This window comes from Fonsecaea erecta, assembly GCF_001651985.1.
Source record: "Fonsecaea erecta strain CBS 125763 chromosome Unknown Scaff1, whole genome shotgun sequence".
Taxonomy (NCBI): domain Eukaryota; kingdom Fungi; phylum Ascomycota; class Eurotiomycetes; order Chaetothyriales; family Herpotrichiellaceae; genus Fonsecaea; species Fonsecaea erecta.
This window is the reverse complement of record NW_017387244.1, coordinates 3265160-3283795: the sequence shown is the minus strand read 5'-3', so window position 1 is coordinate 3283795 and position 18636 is coordinate 3265160. Positions and strand designations below refer to the sequence as shown.

General features: G+C 53.8%; 3 protein-coding genes across 3 annotated transcripts; 2 read left to right on the top strand and 1 right to left on the bottom strand.

The window, feature by feature from the left end:
* Positions 1–788: 788 nt before the first annotated feature.
* AYL99_01162 (T-complex protein 1 subunit epsilon) lies at positions 789–2537 on the top strand (the record flags this gene model as incomplete). The annotated part of the gene is made up of 3 exons (XM_018832678.1): positions 789–2301; positions 2352–2431; positions 2484–2537. The coding sequence occupies 3 exons, from the start codon at positions 789–791 to the stop codon at positions 2535–2537; spliced, it is 1647 nt and encodes a 548-aa protein (XP_018698557.1).
* Positions 2538–3294: 757 nt separating this feature from the next.
* On the top strand, positions 3295–5353 carry AYL99_01161 (hypothetical protein; the record flags this gene model as incomplete). Its single annotated transcript, XM_018832677.1, has 2 exons — positions 3295–3439; positions 3507–5353. The coding sequence occupies 2 exons, from the start codon at positions 3295–3297 to the stop codon at positions 5351–5353; spliced, it is 1992 nt and encodes a 663-aa protein (XP_018698556.1).
* Positions 5354–5873: 520 nt separating this feature from the next.
* On the bottom strand, positions 5874–10916 carry AYL99_01160 (hypothetical protein; the record flags this gene model as incomplete). The annotated part of the gene is made up of 3 exons (XM_018832676.1): positions 5874–7858; positions 7897–8116; positions 10845–10916. The coding sequence occupies 3 exons, from the start codon at positions 10914–10916 to the stop codon at positions 5874–5876; spliced, it is 2277 nt and encodes a 758-aa protein (XP_018698555.1).
* Positions 10917–18636: the final 7720 nt, after the last annotated feature.

Below are 18636 nucleotides of genomic sequence, written 5' to 3'. Positions count from 1 at the left end.
GCAAAAGACTGCAAGGATTGATGCAAAGCCTTCAACAATGGCCTCTTTGGGCGATTTTGGTCATTCAAGAAGATTTCGTTGTGTGGGCGTGGCCAAGAAAACAGCACTGAAAAACGAAAGGAGACCGTACCGAGATATCCCTCAAAGGAACTCTAGTCAAGGCTGTATGCTGAGAAAGATGCATTGAACAAACGATCTTGCGGTGCCACAGTGCTGCCACGTCGAACATGGCCGAAATACGACTTCGTGGAGAGCACCCGAACTTAGTGAATATTTATGTCCCATCTAATATCTCTCGACGACTATACAATGCGTCGGCGTGTCATTTTCAAGTACTTGGAGACATTTTCACGCCACAGCAATGTCTTCACGGGGTAGGATAGATCCAGATGAACGGTGGACGAAGTGGGCGTGTAGAGGAGAACAGGGCAGCGTCATTTATTGCTGAAAATGGTAGTTGCGTCTTGGCGTGGGGCCAAAAGCAGCGTGGCGGGAACGTCTCCAAAAATTTGAGAATGTTCACTTTACCATTTGAACGAGGTCGGCGGGCAGTTAGCCATCACTTCTGGGCACGCACATCGGATCGTATGTTGAGGTTATATTTTGCATCAGAACCCTTCTAAAACGTCCATAGAGGGCAAATCCTCCTCCATTGCACCGTCCTCGACCACCCTCTACACCATCCCGCAGGCACCAACTCACCCAACGTCAACGGCGGTCGAAGAAAAGGGAAATCGCTACGAACATAAGGGACCGGGTGACCATTGGTGGACTGAAAGAACTTCATCATGGCGATGCAACTAGACCTTTCCCAGGCACAAATTGTGAAAGATGAGACAGGGAGACCTTTTATCGTCGTGCGAGACCAGGGGAAAAAGAAGAGAATACACGGCATAGATGCAGTTAAGCAGCACATTGTTGCGGCTCGCACGATCGCAAACATCGTCAGAACCTCGTTGGGTCCGCGGGGACTCGACAAGATCCTCATATCTCCGGACGGGGACATTCAAATATCAAACGATGGGCGCACAATCATGTCCGAGATGGAAATCACTCATCCTATTGCCAAACTGATGGTCGAGCTTTCGAAATCCCAGGACGAAGAGATTGGTGACGGTACCACTGGCGTCGTCGTCTTGGCTGCTGCTCTTCTCGATCAGGCCGCAGACCTCATTGACAAAGGTATCCATCCAATCCGAATCGCTGACGGGTACGACCAGGCTTGCGAGGTTGCCGTGGCACATCTGGACAAGATCAGCGACGAAATCGCCTTCACTCGCGAGAAGCAGGACAACCTGATCAAGGTGGCCAAAACGAGTCTCGGAAGCAAGATCGTCAGCAAGTCTCATGACCAGTTCGCGAAGATTGCTGTCGATGCCGTCATGTCGGTCGCCGACCTCGAACGGAAAGACGTCGACTTCGAGCTTATCAAGGTCGATGGCAAGGCAGGCGGTTCAATTGAGGACTCGTTACTGGTCAAGGGAGTCATCATCGATAAGGACTTTTCCCACCCACAGATGCCCAGCGAGGTGAGGGACGCCAAACTGGCCATCCTGACATGTGCATTTGAACCACCCAAACCGAAAACCAAACACAAGCTCGATATATCCACGGTGGAAGAATTCAAGAAGCTACAACAGTACGAAAAGAACAAGTTTGTGGAGATGATCGACATGATCAAAGCTACGGGGGCAAACCTCGTCATTTGCCAGTGGGGTTTCGACGACGAGGCAAACCATCTTCTTCTTCAAAACAAGCTCCCGGCCGTACGATGGGTTGGCGGGCCTGAAATCGAGCTGATCGCCATCGCCACCAACGGTCGCATCGTGCCACGATTTGAGGACCTAAGCAGCGAGAAACTGGGCACAGCTGGCGTGGTTCGAGAAATGACGTTTGGTACCACCCGAGAAAAGATGCTGGTCATTGAAGAGTGCGCCAACACCCGAGCTGTTACAGTGTTTGTACGAGGCAGCAACAAGATGATCATCGACGAAGCGAAGAGATCGCTCCACGATGCCCTGTGTGTTGTCCGCAACCTTGTCAGAGACAATAGAGTCGTGTATGGCGGTGGCGCGGCCGAGATTGCGTGTTCCATTGCCGTCGAGGATGCCGCTTCGAAATCGCCCGGTTTGGAACAGTATGCCATGAGAGCATTTGCCGACGCTCTGGACGCAATTCCCATGGCACTGGCAGAGAATTCTGGGTTGAGTCCGATTGAGACGCTGGCCGAAGTGAAATCGCGGCAGATCAAAGAACAGAACTCTCGACTAGGTGTGGATTGCATGGGAACCGGAAACAATGGTATGTCACTCTGCCTTGCTGGGCTTACGCTTTTACTGACCTGCTGGAAGATATGCGGGCAAACTTTGTCATCGACCCCTTGATTGGAAAGCGGCAACAGTTGCTCCTCGCGACCCAGCTATGTCGAATGGTAAGTCTGGCCATGCTCCATCTTGCCCACGTCGCTCACGAATATCGCACAGGTCCTGAAAATCAACAACGTAATTGTGGCGGGCAGCGACGATAACGACTTCTAGACTTTGTTCCAGCAGCAGTGCGTCAGCATTTCACGGCGTTTTGCGCAAAAAGCCTGCATGAAGACATGATTCGAAGGAATGTACAAAATGATACCCGTCGGCAGATCGGATAGAAAGAAAAATAAGAGCTGTTGACCGTCTGTAACGTGCCATCCATCCATTGTTTTGTCTTTGGAGTTTTCGCGTTGGCCCCCCTGGAAGAAACCTCAATCCCTCTCTCTCAACCTTTCCCAGGATCATCTTCTGAGAGACGACAAGCCTAGAATCTCCTGTTCCCATGTTCGTGCTCCTTTGAAGTGTTACCAGTGCAGCGTCGACTGTCGCCTTGAAATGGGTCTCAGATTGGGCCGGCCCCTTCACCTAAGAGGAAGATTGTCTTGTTCAACTGCATACGTACGAACAGATTATATTGATGCAAGAGGCAGTCTGGATTGTCTGATCCACAATCGCCAGAAGTCCCCAAGACCGACTCGTGCAAGGCTGCAGGTGGCGCCGGGAAATATACAAATGCTGATTGGTCCCCCAGAGGTAAGCAGGCTGCATATCCCCATATCCACCTCGAAAGTAAGCGGGCACGGCGTGCAAACATCCATTGTCTTGCCGCGATGACTGTGTCAGCCCAGTGAAGTGAAAAAGACATTGTACTTGGAGGGTTGAGGAGTGTTCGTTTCATGGGTAAGCAATGAACTGGCTGATCTCTTCTCACTAACAGCAGCATTTCGAGGGACAAGAGTCACGTAGGGCCACGAAAGACACCATGGACTACGACCAACAACCATCTCGGATCGTCTTCGAAAGGAGGCTCCCCGCAGAAGCGAGGAGGGAGCAAGACGACTGGGGCGGCTTGTCGGATGCCAGAGCCAGGAGAAGGATCCAGAATCGGCTGAACCAACGCTCTTATCGTACGTCGCACCCATCCATCATGCTGTCTGTCCACTGGACTGACTGACTCACTGTGACGTTGCCCAGGCCGCAGACGAGCAGCAGAACGAGAGGCCAAAAGGGCGTCAGCGACTCGCAGCCCGCAGAAGCCCCTACCGCTCGCCCCTCGGGAGATTGTTCCTGCAGCAGATCCAAAAAGCAATGTGAACGAGGCGTCGTCTAGGCGAGACGCCCCGTCCCCAGGACACCCTTTCGGCCCAGTCGACCTACGCTCTCAGACTCGGCTCCAGCAAATCACGTCCCCGGTACCAGGGTGTGCAGTGCTGCTAGCGAATCCTCAGGTCCGGCGAGTGCACTACTACGCCCGCACGACGCTATGGCCGGCCTTCAAGCACCACAGCCTCGAGACCAACGAGTCCTTGACCTCGTCCTTCTTCCACTTGAGCATGGTCGACGAGCTGCTGCTCAATTCCTTCGTCTGGACCGCCGCGTTGGCCATGTCGATGCACCTGCCTTACACCACCACGGACAACGAAGCCGTTATGTTCTCCTGCCAGAACAGGGCGGTCCAGAGCATCCGGGAGCACATCGCGCGGAACCAAGTCTCGGACTCGGTAATCTTTGCGGTCCTAGGTCTCACGATCCGCGACACCAACCCCCGCGTCGTCGAAAGGCAGGAGGGCCGAGACGATGATGATAGCTACTTTGGAGGGTTCGATCCTCCGCTTCGGTCGCTCGGCTGGATCCAGTGTTTCTCGCACTTTCGCTGGACGCCGTCGCACATCCGAGCCGCCAAGTCCCTGGTGGCGGCGCGAGGCGGTCTCCAGCATATCTCGATGCCTGGTGTCGCGGAGCAGATCCAGTCCACCGACATCCTCCATGCCAGCATCTCACTCTGCCGCCCACATTTTACGCTGTGCCGCCTGTACCAGCACGTCCTGGATAACCACGTCAAAATGATCCGCCCGCCCCGTGAGAGGCTGGACGAGGCGTTCCCCGCCATCACCAACGTCGAGTTCAAGGACCTGCTCCTCGACATGAGAATGTACTGCCGCGAGCTCGAGCGAGTGACGACAGAGTGCGGCGGCGGCGGTGCTCCTGCGGACGGTGATGGGGAGGAGTCCGACCTCGTGCTGTCACCGGTGGCCTGGGAAACGAACGTCTACCGCAATCTTATCCAGTACCGTCTGCTGCGACTGCCCGGTTGCGAGAACCAGCTGGAGGAACTCTGCCGGCTTGGAGCCATGATCTTCAGCTACGGCGTCATTTTCCCCGTCGCCCGCCCGGAACCATTACGCTTGTTGGTCAAGCGGCTGAGGAGCGCGTTGGAGGAGTATCACCCGCAGCTCTGTCTTCCGACGACGCTGAATCCCAACCAAGCACCACCACCACCACCACCACCACCACCAGCGTCCTCCAATCAGAGCGAGGCCGCAGCGGAGGGAGATGCACACGCAGCAGCTTCTCCAAAGAAACCATCCCCTTCTCCGCTGACATTCCTCCTCTGGCTCGCCGTGCTGGGGGCCCTCGCGTCCAAGACCAACGACCACGACGAATCCTTCTTCCTCGACCTCGTGGCAACCTGGTCCGCGGCGTCGGGGGTCGTGCGATTCACCCAGCTGACGGCCGTCATGCGCGGCTTCCTCTGGCTCGAACGCGCTTGCGACAAGGGTGCTTTTGAGGTGTGGATGAAGGTTCTTCGAGGCAGGATGGTTGTTGAGGCGGAGGAGGAGGGGCATGGCGGTGGTGGTGACGGTGGCACTCCTCGTAGTGTTCCTGGTCCAGAAAGGACAGACGACAAGAACCTCGATGCGTCTTTGCTGGAACAGAAGTGGCGGCATCGGCGGCAGCAACAGCAGCAGCAGCAAAAGGACGCGGTTGATAGGTCTTTGCTTACGGTGTCTTGGATCTGTGCAGGGCTAGAGGAAAGGTAACGATAGAGTAGAATAGAGTAGAGCGTAGAAGTTGTCCAATATTCAGCGACGCGACACTTTAAGGGAAGGTAGATAGGGTAGGTCGGGAGGTCGGGAGATCGGTACATAGCAGCATACAGAGGGGGGTTGATAAGCAACTAACTCTTACGCAGATATCGTACCAAATGCTCCAGACAAGGATGCAGGGACTCGAGTCCCGAGGTGAGTGGTGGTGGTCAACCCTACCTACAGCTCGCGGGTTAAGAACTCATCCGGCAAAGAAAGAAAGGTCTGTGTCATCATCAGTCGCATGGGAGGGTGTCAGTATGACTCCAGGGGAAATAAGACAAGTACTTGTTCAAGAGAGAATAGCCTTGTGCATCAAGTATATTATTATCAGACGATAATATAGACACGTGGAATCTCCGTCCGTCCAACTCGTTCCAAGCAGAAGCCATCGCCATTTGTGGATCATTGCGTCCTCCAGCAAGTGAGATTGGACACCATCAGGACCAGATACAGCCCCCTTTTCGCGAGACATCTACTTCGCACCACCGTCCTTCTTCCCGGTGGCAGCGGTGGCAGCAGAACCCACCACGCTGCTTCCAGGCCGTTTATACTTCCTCTTCTCCTTGCGGCTCATGAGACCCTTCTCGCGGGTGCCCCTGCCGCCTTCCCAGAAGCCGCCGGCAGCCTTGCGTCGTCGGATGACGCTGTGCCCGCACAGGCCGCAGTCTTCGCTCCGAAAGCGCTGCTCGCGCGAACACCACCCACAGACCATGCGGTCGGCGTGCTCGTTGACGTGCGCCTCGGCGGCGTCGTGGCACCGGTCGCACGGGTACACGCGCTGGCAGCAGCTGAAGCGAAACCAGCGGTAGCTGTGGCGGTAGTGCGCACAGGTGCCGTTGTGCGGCAGCGGCGTGCCCGCGGAGATGCCCAGGTCCTCTTTTTTGGGCCGCCGTCGCGGGGGCAGCGTGCCCGAGGCAAAGGCCGAGGACGCGCGCAGGAACTTGACCTCGTGGATCGTGAAGGTCATTTTGGCGTGGCAGCTCCGGCAGACCTGGATTGGTGTGTCGCCCCGGACGGAGATCATACCCGGAGGGGAGGGGAAGGTCGTCGAGCACGACGCGCAGGTAGGCTGGAAGACCGATGGGAGGAGATCGGCCACCGTGCAGCCCATGACTTCAATCGTGCCCGCACGCACCGTGTTGGCGTGCAAGGCATTGGGCGTGTAAGAGACCGTGAACGGTGTGGTACATTTTGAGCAGGTTTCGGTGCGGACACTAGACGCCGAAGAACCGGCGGCGTCTCCGCTAGGTTTGATGCTGGAGATGTCCAGGGGAGATTTGCAGCGCAGGCACTTGACCGAGATAGATAGGGACGACAAGGTCAAAAGTTCAATGTTGTGGAGTTCCAGGTTCGGGAAGGAAAGGTGGATTCCCTTTTCTGTCGAGGTCGAGGAGACTGGGAGAGTGGCGCCGCCTTGCTCAGTGTCTCCCTCCTCCTCTTCGTCGTGTCCTTCATCTTCGGAATCGGAATATTCGCCCGAGTCATAGGACGATTCTGACTCGTCCTCGGAATCCCGTCGGTCCCATTCAGGAGGTCGGGGAATGAGCTTGACATGCGGTCTGTCTTCGTCCAAGACCATCTTTCTGGATTCTGCCACCTCTTCCTCTCCTGACGCAACCTTCTGAGTTTCGGCCACAGAGGGCTCTGGTGAAGCCCTCCGTACTGCGCTCTGTGCCACCTCTGAGGCCATTGAATGGATGTTCTGTGTTAGGTAGTTGATATGGACCATAAGGGTCATGTCGGGTTTGTTTCGGACATGTCTCTCAAAAGCCAACTGAACATTCTCGACCTCTGGCCCACTGACACCTTTCAGAAGTACGGTGCAAGGCTCGAGGTTATAAAGCTGCGGCACAATGAGTGTAATTTCCTTGAGTGGTCGTAGATTTTGCGGAAGCCGATCTGATCTGGCTATGTGGACAGGAATGTTGTATCTCGTGCCGTCGGGACTTTTAGAGAAGTGCGGAATCCGTCCCATGCGTGCTTCGAGTTGGCGGACGTCACCTTCCCTCTTAGCTAGAGCGCTGGACCTTTGTTCAGCGGTCCATGTTGGCGGAGGCGGCGCCACGGGTCTGGTTGGAGAAGGGGCACGGCGAACCACATCTGGCTCGGGGTCAGGGACTCTTCGAGTCTTGTCGGCGTTCGCAATGATTTTGATGGTTTGGGCCTTTTCCGAGGTCAAGAACGTCTCAAGCTTCTTGTCCAGCTCGTTTAACAAGGCCAAAAGTGTCTTGTTTGGGAAGGACGCGACAAGGCTGTCAAACCCCTTTTCAACGTTGATCTGGAAGCCTCGGGCCATTTCGGCATTCGTGACCCTGATTGTTGGTTTGCCATTTTGAGGATAGGCTGCAGGAACCGTCAGAATGCAACGGAGGCCGCCTTCAAGCTCGAAGGGGAAGTCTGGGTCCGACGGAGACAGGGCAAAGGACAGGGTTGTGCCCTCGTTGGTGTCTCCCCGAACTGGAGAAAACCTCTTAATCACTTGACCAAGCTCAAACTCCCTAGGATCGCGCCGTTGAAGTTGGGATTGGGGCTTCTGACTTGGGCCCGGCCTAGAGATCGACGTCCTGGGTCGGTGAGACAGAGACTGGCGGTCTTGCACGACCGGCGGGCCTTGCGCAGCGTCGGCGTGTTGATGGTCAGGTTTCGGTCTAGTGCTTGTGACCCGGTCTTCAGGCTGAAGGTGTTTGAACGGGCAATGCTCGCCAGCTCGACAACCTGGCACGATGATTAGCTGTGCTATCACGTGAAATCATAGACATGAGGGACATGGCCAGCTAAGGCCAGGCATCAGACATCAGTGCCGTGCATATTTCAATTTAGGCTATTGGAGAATTGATTACAGGGCTGGGCCAATGACAAAATTGGGTGGTAAAAGACCGGAGACATATTACCTTTGTTGGTATTGAAAAAGCGACAGACCCTTGGCTGTGATTGAGCCGGCGTAGGAGTGATTGGTGGTGAGGCTTGAGGAAGTGGTTGATGCTGAATTTGGGTGCTGACACGGCTGGTGCCTGGACATTGGGCGCAATGCGCAATAAGCGATCAGCAGCTGGGGTACAGTTCAGCAGTCAGATGACCGATGGGCAGTGTTTCATCCACCGAGCCATCGGGGCCCCGTCACTTGGTTGCTGGAAAGGGATTCGACGCAGAGGCGCCTTGGGGGGAAGGGGGGTGGAGGGTGATGGGGGCGGTTGGACGGTGGCAATGGGTGTTTTAGCCCGCACAACCAGGCAAGGCGAAGCTGGACAAGGCAACAAAGGAGCTGCAGGCTTACTGAGGCTGGCGTTGTCAAGTGACATGATGATTGATGAGTTGGCAAAGCGATGCTGTTCATTCATCAACAAAGGTTCCTTGATTTTCAACGTTTCGCCGGCCAGATGATGGAACCACTTGCAGGTTTGGCGGAGATGGTGTGCAGACCAAGTGTTTGTTGGTCTAGGTTGTTTGAAAGAAGGCGGATGATAAGCTTCCGAATCTGAACAAGGCCGATGGATGATGGGGGATGGGCAGCACTGGGGGACAAATCTAGATGTAGATCGGGGATTGAGAGGAATGAGAGGGAAAACAGAAGCGAAGGAGGAGGAAGAGAAGTGATCAAGTGATACCAAACCGGCCGACTCACGATGATTTTAGCAAGTTTTTTTACCTTTACAGCAGCAGTTGATGTTGTTGACTCATTGATGGCTCTGTGGCAAAGAACACACACACACACACACACCATGACTCCCATGGACAAGAGTCTTTACGACAGCGATGAAGTCGCAGGGGAACGGACGAAACTCGAAATTCAGGCAGTGACATCATGGCCTGGAAACATGACTTTTCTCCTTCTCGGGGGGCCGGTGCCACCTAGGTGCTGGTGTTGTCCCCTGTACATAGATTTGGCTACTATTCACTCGTACTCGTAACCGCCTGTGCTTCTTGCTTGTCCAACTGCAAACTTCTTTCTTTCAGGGCGTGATCACTCGCTGTATCGTAAGAGATGTGTATCAGAACCAGAATTCCGTAAATTCCGTATCCCCTGCTTGGTCCCATTACGGAGGCCGTTGTCACATAATAATTTGATCATGGCGGTGATACGAGGTACTCCGTACATGTCCCCAGGGGCACTCGGCGATCAACGTGACCATATCTTTGCCAGCTACTGGCTCGCCTGGGTTACTCAAGTCACAGCCTGTACCTACCTACAGTGTTACCTTGAGTGCTTGGCTAGTTAGGCTCACTAGGCTTAGTACCTACCTATTTGTGCAGCCTACGGGGCCACTCCGCCCTCCCCCCTTTCGCCGGCCTCCGCCTCCCCTGGGCCCCTTCTTCCCCCCCTCTTAGCCAGATACCCAAGCCCAACCAGCGTTGCCGCCCGCTCTAATGAACTAACCCCCAACCCGGCTACCTATCTTTGACAACTCGCATAAGCAATATTAACTCACTCTGGTTGAAATCACTTCATCAGTCAATCAAACAATCAATCAAGCCCTCAAGCTCCCAACTAGCCACTCGACTGGGCGTCTCACCTTCCACCCCCAAACCTGCCAACAAATCCCTCTCACCCCCAACCTCGAAAGTAACCAGAGCGACACCGCGTTGAATCACCTGTTATTTTCTGCAACATTCCTTCTGCGCTGGCCGCCATCCGCCGCCCTCCCCAATCCCCTATGAGAAATCATGTCACACCCTTTCTTGTGATCACCCTAGTCGACGGTGGGTGTGGCTAGATAGGCTATGTCTGGATGTACGAGTATCGCTATCAAAACATCCCACGTGGAACCTCACCTCTTCGGCCCTCCCCTAGACCGCGCGATGTTCTGCGCGCGCACACACCCACACCGACGCCTACCCATTTCCTCGGGATGCCTTAGTGCGGATCGATCATCACCGGGCCATGCATCTTCGGAAGCCAGCCATGGACTTCAAACCACCTGGTTCGCTTATTTCCAAAGGACCCCCGTGGCCTGCGGCGCGGCAGGTGCCGTTCCCGTTGGGCATGCTTCAAAGCTCCACACTATGATCATCATCACCTTATTCTCTTTTTCCTCCTTCCTTCTTGTCGTCCTAGCTATCTGACCGTTTTGCTGGCAGATCATGGGATAGATTTACTAGCTCTGGCGAGACTAGACCTTTCGCTTTCGACCCTAGCGATGGTATCGTGATGGGCCTCTCGACCGATAACTTGTTTGTGAACATGCTCAAGGGGTTGGTCTCCTGACAAGGTGCCTTGTTTGCTGTCCTACTGTATGCCCCCAAAACGTCCGGTGGCATGGAGAGCAGGTAGCATGGTCGTTCAACATGCATGCTAAGAAACAAATGATTGTGGCTAGATCCCGACGATCTTCATCAAGCCGCCCAGGTATACGCGCGTTAGAGAGCGGCGGCTTGATCCTTCGGACAGGTCGGCAGATTCGGCATTGGGAGGTACTTTCTTGATAGGCAAGATCTTGCGACATACCTGATCGCCGGATTGTGCGCTCGCATCGACCTCGTTCGGACCCGAAATCAAGAACACGCTCCTCCGTGGCATCGAGCATATGCGTGGCTTGCTAGCTCACTACCTCGTTACTCGAAGTGGTCCGTTGAGCCATCACAACCCGTCTTGGAGGTGGGACAGGGGCGCCTTATGTTTTCACATGCATCCCATTCCAAATGTCCCTCTAACTGGAATTTTAGGTGTGCCGTTGTCGATTTTGAACCCCTGACAGACAGCTGCTCGATATTTCCATGTGCTTGAACTTCCAGACTGCAGGAGCTGAGAGATAAGATCTTGTCCATGGTCGGTATCATTGGTAGCTGCAATGCATCTCCGACTACTACTAACTGGTATCTGTATGCAGCCCCTGCCTCGCAAGCTGAGGCACCAACTGACAGGGGAGGCATTGACTCAGCAGTACGAGGTAGAAAGCGAGTCACCACGGGAGTGCGACGTCCTCGGCAGTACCCAAGGATATTCTCATATGTGGGCGACATGCTTGGAGAGTCTCCCTGAATTGTTCAGCCTCGTCCCGAGTCAAAACGCAAATAGTTCAAACTTTTGCCCTGCAGCATTGTCCACGACACTTCTTTACTTCAAACGTTGGCGTAGGCTTTCCAATTCCGTTCCCTGCTCTACGGCTTTCTCGCTTGCTGCTGCTCGACTGAACACCGAAAGACCTTTCCTAGATTGGTCTTGGCATCATTTTGGTGGCTGCCCTGGTCCCTGTCCCAACCTCCTCGCCTACCGCGAAACATAGGATTTGCCGGACGCAGAGCATTTCCCACTTGCTAAGAAGGGGTCTTTTTCCGTTCCCCTTTGACGGTATGCCGGTTGAAGTCCCACATGAGGTCGATACACGGACCTCCCACATGGCGGCGCATGATTCAATTACGCTTGGGTCAGCAACCGACGTTAGTGTTGGTTCGGAAGGCTCCTGTTTCTCGTCGGTGGCTGCTTTCCATTTAATTGCCAGAACAGGAAGCTCAATCAAGAACAACATACACTGATAAAGATGGGGCAGCCCCGGCTAGGGAGTGGGAAATCCTGGAACAATGGCTGCATACCGAGTACAAGTACAGTAGTACCGTGCCGTGCCCCTTGCCTCATCAGCTTCGGAGGATTTGTCTGGAGGGTGTGGAGGTGTGGCATTCCGCACCATTAGACCGTTAGACCGTTGGACCGTTGGACAATCGGTGGCTTGATGAAGGGCAAGGGACCTCCGACCAAGTACCTTCCCTTTCCGTGCAGTCGCGGCCCTAAAAGATCACCGCCGGTGGAAAATTGCCCTGTTGAATCATGTTGGGTCGTCTTCGCCAGTGCTTTGTCCCACACCTCCAACTCGTTGTCCTGGTACAGTACTTGCAACTTCCAGAACCAGCTTGGAACTTTTGTGCAATCGTCCTGGACTGCTCACAAGATTGCATACAGTGCAGGAGGGGCTCTGGGTGTCCTCACAGGGATGCAGACCCTCCAGGCTTCTACACGTAACTATTTCAACACCTACTACGGCCTTAAGGGCACCACGGCCAACCCATGTGCCGTCGCCAGTTGCTCTCGTGGGGTCATCATTCCCAAGGAACTAATTGTCAACCGCGTTTGTTTGCATGGTCCCTTTGTCTCTCTCTCTCTCCACACAATGGTCAGGAAGATTTCCCCTGTCATTCCACATTGTCGGCCCCCTCGAAGCTTCGAAGTCCGCGAGTTAGACGGCCCCCAGGAATACATGCTCCGTTCCGCTTCCACTAACGGAGGAGCTGCAAGACTATGGCCCGGAGGTTACATGCCTTTCTCGAAGTCCTCAACGCAGTGTGTGCCAGAAGACTAGGATGAACGAATACGAACAACCACTATCGCTATGAGCTTGGGTCCAATTTCCCAGTACAAAGGTTCCTGTTCGCGATGAAGGGTAAATGATCTCCCACTACCCCACAGTTCAACTAAACTGCTTGGTGAGCGGGAGGCATCACAAGCCCCCGATGCATGCCACAGCCTTCTGTTCTCCTCGCGGAGTATCGGGCTCGACAATAATGGTGTACTGCAGTGCTGGCTGTCAATGACTTGGCTTCTATCACTACGCGTGTATGAGGGACACGCTTTGCAACGATCCTACCGTGAGTCTCCCACTTGCTCAAGCACAAATCTCGGGACCCTCGTAGCGTCGCGGATGGCCTTCGCACGCCTCACTACGACTGGAAGTGCCTACTCGGTACTGAGATGATCTCCTGGCCCAGCGCTACATAACTATGAGCAAGGGCAAGACTTGAACGTCTGATCCATCCATCAGCCCACGTCCCTGCTCTCGTACCAAGACGGTACTTGCCCTGTCATGAAGTGGGAGCATACTTGCAGACATGAAGGATATTGTGCAAAGGAGAGGCATAAAGGGGTGGTACAAGTAGCCTGGATCGCTGCCATCATACCGTCAAGACAACCCAGGAGGTGCCTGAGGTGATAGCCATGAAGACAAGCAGCACCTCGCAAACATCCAGGACAGCATATTTATGTGGGAGCCCGAAAATCTCTCTGGAACACCACTGGAGCAGGCAATATGTTCTTCCCAGATCGCCCACATCGTTCCTGCTGAGTTTCGCTTGTCAATGTGCCACACCTTCGCAGTCCACAACAACATTGAATAGATAAAGAGATATTTGAGTTCTGGAAGCCATACGGAGAGAGGGAAAATCCAAGCTTCGGCTCGGGCGCAAAGTCCTGACACCTATAAACCTTAGTCATGTCTCCAACATTCGAGTTCAGTGCATATCAACATCGGTCTGGCAGGATTAGCAGCCTTCTGGGACCGTACGGGACGAAGCCAGCCGCCACAAAGTGCATTAACAAGTCCATGAGACCACCACATACAAGAATAGATAAATCTTGGTCAGACGAGATAATCGAGGCAGCCTAACACCTCGGCTTACGGAAAGCGCCCCGTGGCACTACAAATATCATTCGGAACAAACATCCAAAATTCAAGCTTCGAGGATTGAAACTCACGTCGGCCATTTCCCTACATATTTCCCAAAAGAGAGGGACGACTATCTCGGAAGTCCGGTCTCGGGCTCGGCGGTTGGATGAATGGGAAAAATTACCGCTTTGCCGCCTGCTGGACGTAGGCTGCAATAGGAAAATTTCCCGGGAGTTGCAGGGGTGGCAGTGAGTTAACTGTCTTTTCATATTGCCATCGCCGCGGCAGTGATACATGTCACCTTGTCCTTTTTCCTAGTGCATGGACATGACAAGTCATGACCGTGGCAATCGATATTTGTTCCTGACGTCGGTATACAGTAATTACACGATGCAGCGGGTACTAATGGACACCTCTCGGCGACCCACGGATTTTCAGGCGCTTTGACATTTTGTCCCATTTTGGGATTTTTGGGATCTCGCCATCCTGGACGAGATTGCGTGTCAAATGCAAGACAGGGCGAACGAATCGACAGGGCCTGCTCTTTTTCGCATGTGCAAGTGGGACTTCTGTACGTAAGGCCGAGTTCCGGGTTCGTGGATTCGACAGCGACAAGGGGCTCCCCTGCATGCTTGACTGCCAGGGATCTTGTTAATGCACGTCGGGCTCGTGCTATACCGAGATGATACTGGTGCGGTCTTGAGGTATATCATCACGTGGAAGTCGAAGCGTTCTACCTGCGGCTCGCACGGGAAGTCTTTGAGACGCCCAGAACATCGAATCCAATCAGCCATTTGATTTTGCGAATGTCCAACCACTCTTGGGAAAATGTACAGATTCCAGATTGGGGTCAAAATCAGCAGTGGCTTTGCTTGCTCAGAAGATCGCTTGCATGCAGAATTTGTCCCGTGCTCCACCAACCAGCCTCGTGTTTGGAACCTAATGGACAGCCAGACTCTGGTATGATCGCCCCATAACGGTAGTACATAAGCCCTTTTTCTTTTCAAGGTCAATTTCAGAGGTAGTTTGGCGAAGATTACTCCGTCAGGGAGAAACAACACCAAAGCAGTCCAGGCCTGCTCGCTTCGAATCGCCTTGTGTGATCGTTTACCAACCGTCTTTTCGAGATATCCTCCAATAATGTACTTCCCTTTCAACACTCGAATAGCCGGCTGGCAAGCGAGCGCCGGACCATCCGGTAGTGCGTCGCTGCGCTGGCCGTTACACGCGCATGAAGGGACCAGCAACAACAACAAGTATGTACAGTGTATGTACCCCACAATATCTGTCATGTTCTAGACCTGCACTCCAGGTTTATCGCTGTTCTGGACGACGGTCAGTCAGTTTACACAGTATTGTGACTCCCTGCAGCCATAGTTCATTTTACTTCCTCGTTTCGTTGTCACCCAGCCATCAAGGAGGCACCCACGGATGGACGGACGTATGTACAGTAGGTACGGGATACATCGTGTAGCCATGGGACGTTGGAACCATGTGGACATTCCTGGGGTCTCAGCCTCACATGATCTTCTCTGGGGCGCGCCACCTGAGTCTTGCATGCATGCAGGCATGCTGGCTTGCTTGATCTTCAGCACCAGTAATCCTCATCGTGCTCCTGCTCCTGTTGCGCCTTTGACTAGTCAGCAGGTTCGAGAATCTCCCCCGCAAAGGACGACTGGGTTACTGGTTTGCCTTTTTCTCTTCTCGTGATCATTATTACCCCGTTCAAAATCGTTGTGGTCACAACGCCATGTGCTCTGCCTAGTTTGGGTGTGTCTCCGCACCTTGTTCCCGGCCCGCGGCTCCTCCTTCAGCGAACAAGTAATCTGGACATTTTTTCTGTCCGCCTGACACTAGGTTGGGAAACAAACGAATCTTCGAGCAAGCATAATGGATCCCATACTCGTCCCCCATTTCACTCGCTTTCCCCAGTTTCTTGCTTACTCCTCGCGAGATTGAGAGGAGTGAGAGAGAGACCCAATCGACCGGGCTAACGGAGATAACGAGGAAAGATATTCAGGGTCCAGAAGATTCCATCCTCTCTCGAGACTGAAGTCCAGCCCGGCCCAGCCCAGGGGGGCCCACAGGTACTGGGTACCCCCCCTCGCCACGTAATTTAGCGGGCTTAGTAGGTACCGGCTACATGCGGTGCCCGCTCATCATGTACCGCCTACTACCCAAGCTTCTGGCCACGGCCTCTGAAACGACTTGCTAATCTCCCCCCTCTACTTGTTCGTGACGGTCCTTTGCCGTGCCGTGTCTCTCTCATGCTACCCCGTAATTACCCCGTAGAGGACGGAGTTATTTTGTGATGTCTCGACCAGCCGGGCTCCATTGCTGGGCCCGAGCGAGTGAATGGAATTTTACCTCAGTACCTCGTATCGCTTTGTATAATTAATTGGTAAGTGACGAAGCACGAAGTACTCGGTACGTACCCAGGTCAGAGGTCTTTTTCGGAACCGAGGCCTGGACATGGACAAGGCTGGACAGGGGTACCATGGGGCGCGTGCTTACTACTTACTACCTACCGTGTGTGCCTTCTCAAGTACCGATACCAGCCGAGAGTACTGTATAAAGTACCTTTCGTGTGTACCTTGGTGTCTCATCCGGGCGCCCGCATCCGCAGTCTAGGTAGATACCTCCAGTAGATGGGGCTACCAGGCTAGTGGGCTGGTGAAGGGGCATCTCGCGGGTACGGTAACTACCACACCGCAAATCTGACTTGTTTGTTTGCTTATGGGCTCCCCCCTTTCTTCCCATAATGTACTGTACTACTAGGTAGGTATCATTTCCGAAGCATGCCCTCTTCTCATCTCACACCGTCTTGTCTTCGTGTGCATAATTCCCCGCACACACATCGGCAGAACACCATCTACTGTACACTCCAGTAATGCATGCTCGTATCTTCCCTGACTGAGACCGCGTCATTGTCATAATAATTACGGGGGTAATGAGACAGGGAGGAAACATACAGGGCAGCTTCCGGCTCGAACCATAAATAATAGCATGCTTGAATGGTAATAATTATGGTAGGACATGGCATGGCATCTCACAATCCATTTCCCACCACAACCACCACCACCATCCCCTGGTCCATTCTTCTTTTTCTTTCTCCCTTCCGGGTGCCTGCCCGCCCACCGGCCATGTTCCTTCCACCTTTCCAGACTCTTCTCCATCTTTAGCCGGCCGGCCGGCTGGCTGGCGCTTAATCATCTCCCCGCCTTTCTGTGCCCGCATTCTTACCCTAGGTACTTGTATGCAGAATGGTTGTCTGGAGGGTGGTGTTGTCGTGTGCCTTTCCTCTCCCCTCTCTCTCGGGTTCAATAAGCCCGACTTGTAGGGTCAGTAACAAACAGCATGGATGTGTATATGTATACAAAGGGCAGGCAATCATCTTGTGCCCGGTGGCATGGGTCCGAAGGGAGCTGCCTGGCGAGGTACTGTAGCTGTAGCTGTAGCTGCCTTGCCTGCCATCCAGCTCCCTCCTCCCCATAATCTTTTACCCGGAATCCCCCTCCTTCGGAAAAATTATGCGAAGAAAAGGGGACATTATTATGGAAACTATTGCGTATTCGTGACGCACCTTCCTCTGGCTGGAGCGGAGGGGTCACATGGCCCAAAAAACAATTATCGTTGTCGGGTACTTGTCAAGCCACCACCACCAACACCACCATCCTTTTTGCCATTCCTTCTTCAAGTCTCAATCCCTGTTGGGCGTCTGTCAGGGCAGAAGAATAGAGGGCTAAAGCCGCCGCCACCACCACTGCTCTGGGGAGTCATGGAGGGAGTCCACTCTCCGGATAAAATGGTCAGCATATACTTGTAGAAGAATAGCTCTGTTGGCAGCAAAACAACCGGCCCAGAGGGCATGAAGCTGTAATTAACAACTACTACTTGGCCAACAAAAGCTCTCTCTGTATGTAAGATACTTTACCCGCCCCCAAAAGTGCATTGGCTGAGCAAGCTGGCCAACCATCCAACCAACCAGCCGAATGAATTAGAATGATCATTACTGTGTACGTAGGTACTTCTACAAGTCAATGGTAGAAGGGGTTGCTCTCCGTCCGTACCCTACGCTGCTTAGGTGACATTTGGCGCCAGGCACGGAGAATGTGCCCACTCGGTTCCGGCGTCGGGTCAGGCATCAATCAAGAAAACGAACCACGAGCACGAGCTCGTTTGTTTTTCTTCTTTCTCGGCACCTCGTTTCAGCCTCACGAAAAACCGGCGCCCTGAACATTTTCTTCAGGTCATCAGGTACACATGCCCTCCTCACCCCTGGTTTGGTTTTGTTGCCCCCGGTTCTCGCAGAGGTTCCCGATCTCTCTTTCCTTTCGTTTTCTTACCCTGCTCTCTCCAACCAACGCCTTGGCTGTGTTACGGCTCGTCGTGGTTGAGCCTCGGGTCTTTTTGCTGACCCCGTTTGTTGTTCGGTGGTGGCAGACCAGAGGGGTACATAGGAGAGCGGCGGCGGCGGCGGCGCCGAAGGCGGTAGAGGGTGCCGCCGCCAACCAGACCTCTGTTGATTGATCGCTTCGACACTTGTCCAGCAGTGTCCTGTACGCAGAGGAACATAGACGAGTACTGATTGTCAAGTCGAAGCACAGACTACAACCAGTTACTCCAGGGATTGAGAGATACAATACCTGCACCTAAAGTACCTGTACATATGTGGGTACGCTGTAGGTCGGTGTCGTTATTCCGGCGAAAAGACACGTACTGCTACCACTACCACGACGCCGTACTATTGTGCTTATGTACTTGCTTGTAGGTGCCACTACTAATACTTGTACCTAAGGACCAAGCCACCTGGTTGCTTTCTCGTTCCTTTTCTCTTTGGGTACCGGAGTACAGAGTCCGGAGAAA